Raw genomic sequence first — 10,217 nt, forward strand, 5'->3', positions numbered from 1 at the left:
TATGCCAGAAATCACATTTGAAATATAATGCCACAAGATTATCTTGCGGATAAATAAAATTTATGTCAATCGAATAATCCATCGTTGTTTTATTGCAATTTAAACTTCTATAGCTCTAAAAAAAACACCCTTTACATAAATAATTTCAGCTTTTATACTTATGCTAATGGGTTCCAATTTGAAGCACCTTCAACACCCTGTATCAGTTCCTTTCAGAATTATGTACCTATTTAAATCAGTCATGTAACTCCTTTTGTTTTATATAACAACTCGATCTGTCTCAACACCAAATCTATCGACCAATTCATTGTTATCTTAAACAGACAGTTATCATCGTCTTATTACGATCTCCGTATATTTTTTTTCGTGTCTTTCTCTGAGCAATTTGATCCATTTCGACATCATTATCACTATCAAATTCGTTATTATTAAGATGTAATTTGATAGAACAGACTTATACCTCGGGTAATCATGCAATGATTTCATCGAAATGGATTGTACCTCCTATTTCCTTGTTGGTAGAAAGGTCTAATTGACTCGAAAAAAACTTCGTTATCTCACGATTTTTTCTATGTTGCAAAAATAAATTTATTGGCTAACCGATCGTTGAGGTTTCCAAAGATAGGGACATCTATCCTAACTGATCGTTGAAGTCTCCGTATATAAAGTGTTTTATCTTCGATTTTAATCGATTATTCACTAATTTACTTGTTGTACATCAGTTGGTGGTTCATGATTTGTTTGAGTATGTTTGAGACACAGTGTTGCCAAGCAAAAGTAAAAAGAAGTCTAGGTATTGAAGATTTGAGTGAAATGTTTAGTTTGGAGACCATTCATTCTAACACCGCTCATCGATTGTTCGTAGACCTCCTAGTTTAAGAAAATTTAGAACTCGAAATTTGGAAAAAAACCGTAAAAATTGTATTTATACACAATAATAGTGTTAAGGATTTTTAGGATAGGTTGTAGCTCAAAGTTAAATAGTAGGTTATAGGTTTTTTTTTTTGAATTTGTTGTTGTAACGTGATTCACATCTGTAAGATATAATGGATCAAATAAAGTTAATCTATCTATCTATCTATCTAATCGTTATATCTCCTGAAATATTGGTCACAGCCCTATCAAATAAAAACGTTTTTTATAGATCTGACTGTGATCTATGACATGTTGAAGTTTCAAGTCCCTACCTTGTCTTATGAAGAATTGGCAGCCTCCAGAATATTATCCAAACATTTTTTGAAAATTCCAGTTTATCAAATCAAATTTTCCTGAAATTTCGTGTTTTCATCAAATCTATTGATAAAACAACAATGTTGATTTCTATGAACCAAACCACAGTTGAGGCAACATCCGGGCAGACATACACAGATTCCTTTTTAACGTAAATTCCGGAAAGATGAATTCACGGAATGATTTATTGCCAATGTCAGGAGTTAAGAACTCGACGTTCAATTGAGACAAATCTTTAATTAGTCAGCATTCACCGGCAATAATCGATTGGAATAATGATACCTTATTTTTTTTACTGACAATTCAATCGTTCTAGCGAGCCATGCTTTTCAATATTGATTAACACATGATGCTTTAATAGAAATTCACAATAATCCATCATCTTTACAGCTCATATTTATTTCGAGTTTCGAATTTGTATTGAAGGATGATTGTAATCTATGTGAAAATAGAAGAGAACACATTCGATGCCAGGTGATTATGAAATTTGCTTAATTATCTGAAAAGTCCAAAAATTCGTTACGTTTACAACTTGGCCAACTCGTAATTAAGGGTTTTCCAATAAGAAGTTTAATTCTGATATTAAAAAAACGAGCATATTTTAAAGTAAATCTATGAATGGCTGCCACGGCTACGGTTGCAGCACCATATTGCAAAATTTTCACCATTTCGTGGCGAATTTTAACAATTTAAATGTGTTATTGAAGCGTGTATCGTTCCATTTTAAGCAATGGAATATGCAGCATTAGTGTGACGTCACACACCGTCATTTTTGGTTCTCCTGTAAGTGTTCGGAATCCAAACAAATAAATTGTCATTCAAATTAGTACGGTGTCGTTGAAGGAATTGGATTATTTTCATAAATAAGAGTATTTGGGGAACGATTCCAATATTAATTGATAGACAGAAGGAACGAGGTTAATACCGGTAAGTTTGAATCAAGTATCATTCCCCAGATTTTGTAAAAAGCCGTGTTTATTAGTTGAACTTCAAGTTCGAACTTACTAGCATTAATCTCGTGCCTTCTATCTATCAATTAATACTAAAATCGTTCCTTAAATAATCTTATTTATTAAAACAAACCAATTTCTTCAAAGACAACGTACTAATTTGAATGACAATTTGTTTGTTTGGATTCCGAACACTGACAGGAGAACCAAAAATGGCGGTGTGTGACGTCATCACTAATAGAGCGTATTCAAAATGAATCCTCTTATTGGAAAACTCTTTGTATTTGCCTTGTTTCTGGTAGAAAAACGACACTAGTGTAAATAAAATGATTTTTACACAAAAATTATTTTTAGTCGTTGAATTCTGTTATACATCCTCTCTTCTGTTTCGTCTCTATGATAGGAAAAAAAATCACCTAAATTACATCGTGGAAACATCTTTTCAGGGTCGAATAAGTGATAAAAAGCATCTTCGTTGTTACCTCGAACAAATTTATAATGCAGAATGAATATTTATAAACCCTGTAGTTTGTTTATCGACTCCTCTGCTAGATTAATGAATAATTCGATTCAATTTCGTTGGAACAACGTAGAAAATCCACTAGAAACACGAAAATCTAAATTTTTGGTCGATTTGTACATTCCGCTAACCTTCATGACCTAATCTTCTATGGTCACGTGTGAAGAGGTGCGAGATCTGTGACGTATTCAGTCATAGAAACTCATCGATTTGTATGGTTGGTGTAACAGCTTCGTTTATTTCTGTTGTGGAATGCACCTTGGATATTTCGAATTGATGATGAGACATCGAATTAATATTTATTGTGACTTCATTCAGCACTATAACTATTACCTATGTATCGATTTAATTAATTGCGTCAGTATTTCAGATGAATATTTACTAGGACAAAACAAATGAAGAAGAAGAACTGATAACTCAGAATTGGGTATTGTTATTTATAATATGAGTACAGGAAGCATTGATATTCTTCCTCGAGCTCAAAAGTCAAAAACGAGCCAAGAAGTGGCTAGTTTATAAGTTTTCATTCATAAATTGTGTTGAAGTTGGCCTAATTTTGTTAATATATTCAAATTTTCTTCTCAGCAGAAGAAAACCCACGTTCTATGTTACTTGCATAAACCAAAGAAGAATAGATTAGTACAAGAATGGGCATATCTTGTCTATAATGCCAATTTTGTGATTAATTATCAAATGTCGAATTAGGGAACAATAGTTAATAGTTCTCTTGTGAAATATAGAAAGTCAACGGTGCTAATAAATCATCTGATGGATATCAATTATTAAGATCAATCCTACCCTGAAGTTAATTTGAAAACAGAAGAGAATTGAGCACCAACAGTTAATGTAGGATGGACAATTGTAAACACCTTCAGACAATTCATATTTTTCGCACATAGATCATTTCAACCTTCGCACTGAAAGTTGTGAATCTTTGAAGGAACAAACCTTGCGTCTAGTCTTTAGACCGGTACACCAAAAAAGCTTTTTTCGCGTGTTCACTATCTTTTGGAGATATGTTGTCACCAAAATATAAGTTTTTTTCGATATCCTTCTTGAATTTCTATGGTTATATTATATTTCGATGGTTGAGACCATTTCTGACGTAAAATTCAAAAATTCCAACTCCTCTCTGCTCCTAAATCTTGACGTTTCCAGAGATTAGATAGATTCCAAACTGTTCTACCACAGAATGGCGTGAAGAAACACCCAAACCTACCCTTCCCGATCTCTATGGTTCCATTCGAACCGGATTTCAACGATTGGGTGAAGGGTCTAAAAGTCGAGTCTTGCATCTCTCTTCCTCAAATGTACCAGTCAGAAAACAATGGAAAACAAGTGAATGTTTGGTCCGCCTTACATCGATATTGCCCCAGGACGTGCACAAGATTTTTCTATGACACCGCGAGGTGCGCTGTGATAAAATGTGGAGCGTCGATGGTTCCAAGGCCATCGAGTGTCAGGAAAGGGTCACAGAAAAACGGGTTCAATCCGAGAGGCGATGTCTAATCGTTTGTTCTTACGTGCAACGATTTGTCTTCTGAAGTAGATGTTAAATAATAGGTGAATACGAGCGTGTTTAAGTACATCCTTATGGCTATTTGCAAATCACTTTTTTTTCGAATGGATCGTGGGAGTATTGTTGATTTGAATGAAAGTAGGGCGCACTAAAAATGGGAGCTAAACTTGTTTACTCGTGGTGCATGAGGTTTGTGAATAGTATCGATATATACTGCTCTGCAAAATAACGAATAATATCACACTAGATCGGATCTGTAAACACGGAACTATTGGATAATTTTTTCCTCTTGGTCGTTCATATGTGACGTCATACGTGACATCACTGAAACCTCGTTCGAAAAATTGAATTTTGGCGCCCTCTATGAATTTTACCTCTTTGATTGCTATGTTTTTCGATAAATATTCAAATGGATATCCACTTTTTTTGTGCCCAATAAATATAATTGAAGTTTTCCTACATTTTTTTCAACCTACCATTAAAATCTCTGACGGTTTTGGATGTTCGAACTTGCGGAGATTCCTTATTCAAGTTTGATCATTCGTATAAAATGAAAGTATCCACATATAAATAAGAAAAGGGCAAATTTTTGTTGTTATTTTTAGTTGCAGTATAGGTATTAAATTCAATCTTAAAATAAATTAATTTCAAAGACAATGTAGGAGTAGATAATGTCAACTAGTAGCGACTACCACATTTTAAATGAGAATTTTCAGTTAGAATCTGAAGTGTAGCAGAAAGTAATTATGCCTACTTGACGCCTACTTTTCAACAGCCAAGGTAAACTTATCAAAACGATTTAGATTGTTTTCAACCTACCTAAAAATCTTAAAATTGAAACAGTGAATCACCTCAATTACATCTCATTTAAAATCTGATAAGGTATATTTTTAATAATTTCAGCTTCAGTTACAATCTACGAATTTTAAAGGCTGAAAATCAACGTATCAATTAAAATCGTAAAACGTTATACAACAAAATCCGAAAATTAAAAATTCGTGATATTTCAATGATTCTAATGGAATAATTAACTTTCGTTGAAGGAAAAAAAATAAAATTCTTCCTTCTTATGATAAATAACTTCCTACTTCATTCGGTATGATATTAATGGTAATTCAGGCTCTCAATCATTCCAGTTTCAAGTACAACACCTGATATTTAGATGAAGATAAAGATTTATCATGTAAGACAATAGTTATAACATCAACTTGAAGGTTCAAGAAACCGATTAAGATACCAGCTTTGCGTGTACGAATTCAGAAACATCTTCAATAATTAGTTTAACATTTCAATTTATTGCTACGTAACCTTTGTTGTTGATGAGACAATAATAGACTTCATCCCATTTTACGCGAAAGATTTCACGGTCCTTCGACTGAAAATGATAATAATTGCAAGATTTCAAGGAAATTTGTTCATGAACAGGAAAAACTATACACCGTTTAAAATTGTACCAAACCGCTGCAACTATAAATACACCATTAAATCATATTAGGTTGCCGTTGAGGTTGACGTGTACTATTTTACTCTTTGATTCTTATCATTCTATGATCACTAAACGTCAAGAAAGGATGACGTCGACTGAATGATTGAAATGTTTAGGTTGTGAGAACCGAACAATCTGTCAACCAAAAAGTAGATAGTATACGGGAAAATGGGCTGGATATATCCAAATATACTCTTCGGTACGGTTGTTCTATTAGGTTTGCTAAATTGCTGCAACGCTCTTTATTTCCATATAGGCGAAACGGAACGAAAATGTTTTATCGAAGATATACCAGATGAAACCAACGTAATAGGTATGGTGACGAAAATAGTAATCCAGACCAATCCTGACTTTTAAATTCATTTCAGTTAACTATAAAGTGGAACTTTATGACCCTAGAAGCGGAGGATATATGCCCTCTTCCCCAGGAATTGGTATGCATGTAGAAGTAAGAGATGCTGACGATAAGATCCTTTTATCTAGGGTGTACAGTTCGGAGGGTAAGATCTCCTTCACGTCCCATTCTCATGGTGAACACGTCATCTGTATGTACTCCAACAGCACAGCCTGGTTCAGTGGCTCCCAGTTAAGAGTACATCTCGATATCCAAGTTGGTGAACATGCTGTTAACTATGGTGAAGTTGTACAAAAAGAAAAACTATCTGAGCTACAGTTAAGGATCAGACAGCTCCTAGATCAGATTGAACAAATCACAAAAGAACAGAACTATCAGAGAGTAAGGGGTTATATCGACATCTATGTTGACTTATTCATAATTTAACCTTTTTTTCAGTATCGTGAAGAACGATTCAGACAAACTAGTGAAAGTACAAACTCTCGTGTATTATGGTGGTCTCTTATCCAAACTGCTGTCTTATTAGTGATGGGTGCCTGGCAAATGAGACATCTCAAGAGTTTCTTCGAAGCCAAGAAATTAGTTTGATTTGTTATTTATGATTATTTTTTTATTAGATCTTTACAATTTTAATCAGGATCTTATTCAATTCCATTATTCAAAACCCCTGTATCTACTTACTTAATTGATAAAAATTCATAGTAAAAATCACTGTAAGTTCTCATTATTCTTGAAATTTTCGTAATAATTTTTAAAAAATATTAATATTGGGACAGTATTAATTTCCAAAGTGGAGTCTGGTTGAGAGAAGTGTTACAATTTTCTTTAATTAATTGAATTCAATAATTTACTACTGTGTGATATACTAATGTAAAATTAAATCAATGAAATAAACATTTATCGTCATAATATATGAGCGTTTTATAAATCTTATAAGTAAAATCAAAATTTTGCCTATTATCTGAACTGGTTATTAACAAAAGCAATGGACAATAAAAGATCAATTTTCGAATTATAGGTTATATCTCCTATCAAAATTTCTATGGACACGTAGATGATTTGTATATTCTATGCTATTGTTCATAATTTATTAAAGTAAACCCCAATTTTTCTATTTGTTTATACAATTTTTAATTTAACAAAACCGCTTATTGTTAGTTGGAAACTTGATTAATCGATACCTAACATGGTAAGTCGATTTTCTATTGAAATAACACCCCAAAAATTGATAAATCTGCAAGGGGCGTTAATTACTCCCAAATAAGATCTAATAAGAAACTATTAACTCAATTTTAGGCGGACAAACAATTATCCGAAGAAGGAAATAACGTTCCTTTAACAGATAACAGTTTACTGGTCGATATATCCGATGCCCTTAGTGAAAAAGATAAAGTAAAATTCACAGTTCACACAAGAACAACAATGAAAGCTTTCCAAAAAAACGAGTTCTTAGTAGTGCGTCAACATGAAGAGTTCATTTGGCTCCATGATAGATATGAGGAACAACAAACATATGCAGGATATATTGTAAGAACCCTGCTATGGGAATATATACGGTGTAATCAATTTTTTCCTCTAGATACCACCTCCACCACCCCGTCCAAATTTTGACGCTTCCAGGGAAAAATTACAGCGTCTTGGTGAAGGTGAGGGTACAATGACAAAGGAAGAGTTTACCAAAATGAAACAAGAGCTAGAAGCGTTAGTCTGTTCTTTCATTTTTTATCCCTTGACTAATTTAAAGCTTTTCAGAGAGTATCTGGCAACATTTAAAAAGACTGTAGCCATGCATGAAGTATTTCTAACTCGTTTGGCTAGTCATTCTGTGTTCAGAGAAGATCGTCATCTACATGTTTTTCTTGAGTATGACCAAGACCTTTGTGCAAGACCTAAGGGAAAACTTCAGCAACTTGGAGGTTTAGTTAAATCAATTGGTACTACTACAGATCAATATTACCTCAATGCGACTGTAAGGGATGTAAATGACTTTTTTGAACAACAGATGAATTCATTGACAGAGTATTATAATCAGCTCAAAGAAGCTACAACTCGTACTGATAGAATGACTGAAAAACATAAGGGTGAGAAATATTCAATGTCTTCCATTCTTTATTTTGACGGCTTGATTTTTTTTTTTAGAATTAGCTGATAGTTTCATCAAAATTTCTGGAGGATTAATGCAATTAGCCAATGTTGATCCTGGTCCTCTAGATAAACAACTTGCAAAATCAGCTGATACTTTTGAAAAAGTCAGAGTAAGTGAACTAATCCATTTGATTATTTGCTCTAAAAATGATAATTCAGTAACTATAAAAGAATTTAATGATATAGGCAACCTGTTTAAAGATCTATGAGATTCAATGGTGAAGTTCAACACCGCTCATTTCCAACACACCCAAAAATTTTCTCAGTTTTTAGAATCTGAAAATTCACACTCACCTCGATCATATCTCATTTAAAATCTTTTGAGGTATAATCCTTTCAGCTTTTGTAATCCATGAATTTTAAAAACTAAAAACAAGAACATTAATTAAAATACGAAAAACATGAATTAGAAAAGAAAGTTAGGAAAATATGAAAAACATATACAACAAAATGAGGAAACTAAAAATTATAATGATTCTAATAATAATAATAACTTTTGGCGAAGGGTGAAAAAGTAAACCAAATATTACATTGTCGGAAGCGTAAATCATATATTGTAAAGAATTTTTTTTCCACTCCACAGAAATTAGAGAGCAGGGTAGCATGTGATCAGGATCTCAAACTTGCCGACACTCTTAGGTATTATATGAGAGACAGTCAAGCTGCAAGAGCCTTGCTTGTTAGGAGACTGAAATGTTTAGCAAACTACGAGAATGCTAACAGAACTTTGGAAAAAGCAAGGCATAAAAATAAAGATATACATGCTGTAAGTTAAGGAATTTTCTCTCTGTATATTCAACACACTTCTGTACTTTTTTTTAAATTTATTTTTTTTTTTAATTTTTTAAATATTTTTTTTAATGCTTACATAAGGCACCGGAAGTTCAAGAGGTTTGTAATAAAAACATAGCACTTTCAGCACTAATTATCTATATTAAATGTTTCTCTGTGTGCTGCTAAAGTATACATCTTATTGTTTTTGTGCTTTTTTAGGCTGAGACGGCCCAATCTGCTGCATGTGAACAGTTTGAAGCTATTTCTGCCCAAGCCAAAGAAGAATTGCTTGATTTTAAAACCAGAAGGCTCCATGCTTTCAGGAAAAGGTTTGTATTCGACAATCATTTCATTTTGCCTATTGCACTGAGTATCTTTAGTCCTTTGCTCTGCTTGAGAAGTTGACTAAGTAATATTTTTAGTGAGCCAACTAATGAGAAAATATTTGTTCATTATTTTTTTCAGCCTTATTGAATTAGCCGAGCTAGAAATAAAGCATGCTAGGACGCAGCAAGATCAGCTGAGGAAGTCTGTGGCCTACCTGAAGGAATTATCATAAATTTAAAAGATTATCATTTTACTATTTGTATTCAAATATTATTTTATACCATTATATATACATTCCGGATCATATTGAAACTCTTAATTGGCTATTATTTTCTTGTTTCGATTATACAAAATTGATATATATTATGTAAATATTATATGAGCCCTATATTATATTGTATGTTGTTTACATTTGATTAAAAGATATTTTCAAGTTATTTTTGTCTATTTTTCATGTTGTCTGGAAGTGACATGCTGGTATCTACCCTTTAATGGCTTGTTCTCGCGATTATAACGATAATTTGAGGTCTTTAACACCATTTGTAGAGTCAAAGGTCGTTTGAATAGTGTGTTATCAAAGGAGAGTCGATACTTTGTACTTCTATTGAAAGTGCGACATAATTTTTTCAATTCGGTATCTCTTTATCTAATATGAGAAAATGTAAATACGTGTTAAAAAATTATAAGATAGAACTTATTGGGAATGTTAAGCGTTTCGTTTTCGATAGTCCTAGAGCATATAACCATCGAAATTGTGTCAATGTTTGAACGTTTTCCTGAAATGAGATGTACATACATCCCATTGAATGAATAATACTTTATTCAATGCTAAAAAAAATCGATATTTCACGAAACCCCTAAAAATACCCAGACAAAGAATCCCCTTCACCAACATTTCCTGATAAAGAAAT

The 10,217-nt window shown here is 32.8% G+C and overlaps 2 protein-coding genes across 2 annotated transcripts; both read left to right on the forward strand.

Moving 5' to 3' along the window:
- The first annotated feature begins 5,798 nt into the window (after window positions 1-5,798).
- On the forward strand, window positions 5,799-6,693 carry LOC123676627 (transmembrane emp24 domain-containing protein eca). The gene is made up of 3 exons (XM_045612702.1): window positions 5,799-6,018; window positions 6,074-6,441; window positions 6,499-6,693. Exons 1-3 carry the CDS (start codon window positions 5,874-5,876, stop codon window positions 6,646-6,648), a joined length of 663 nt encoding a protein of 220 aa, XP_045468658.1. The 5' UTR covers window positions 5,799-5,873; the 3' UTR covers window positions 6,649-6,693.
- Window positions 6,694-7,088: 395 nt separating this feature from the next.
- Window positions 7,089-9,743, forward strand: LOC123676626 (sorting nexin-6). Its single transcript, XM_045612701.1, has 8 exons — window positions 7,089-7,249; window positions 7,357-7,587; window positions 7,640-7,761; window positions 7,813-8,141; window positions 8,200-8,315; window positions 8,789-8,971; window positions 9,199-9,308; window positions 9,445-9,743. The coding sequence occupies exons 1-8, from the start codon at window positions 7,247-7,249 to the stop codon at window positions 9,536-9,538; spliced, it is 1,188 nt and encodes a 395-aa protein (XP_045468657.1). The 5' UTR covers window positions 7,089-7,246; the 3' UTR covers window positions 9,539-9,743.
- Window positions 9,744-10,217: the final 474 nt, after the last annotated feature.

Source organism: Harmonia axyridis, chromosome 3 (genome assembly GCF_914767665.1).
Source record: "Harmonia axyridis chromosome 3, icHarAxyr1.1, whole genome shotgun sequence".
Taxonomy (NCBI): domain Eukaryota; kingdom Metazoa; phylum Arthropoda; class Insecta; order Coleoptera; family Coccinellidae; genus Harmonia; species Harmonia axyridis.

Coding starts and splice junctions, on each gene's coding strand:
- LOC123676627 (XM_045612702.1), top strand. CDS start 5,874: ATGGGCTGGATATATCCAAATATACTCTTCGGTACGGTTGTTCTATTA. Junction 6,019..6,073: donor AGATGAAACCAACGTAATAG/GTATGGTGACGA, acceptor AATTCATTTCAG/TTAACTATAAAGTGGAACTT. Junction 6,442..6,498: donor AAGAACAGAACTATCAGAGA/GTAAGGGGTTAT, acceptor CCTTTTTTTCAG/TATCGTGAAGAACGATTCAG.
- LOC123676626 (XM_045612701.1), top strand. Junction 7,762..7,812: donor ATGAAACAAGAGCTAGAAGC/GTTAGTCTGTTC, acceptor AAAGCTTTTCAG/AGAGTATCTGGCAACATTTA. Junction 9,309..9,444: donor CTCCATGCTTTCAGGAAAAG/GTTTGTATTCGA, acceptor TATTTTTTTCAG/CCTTATTGAATTAGCCGAGC.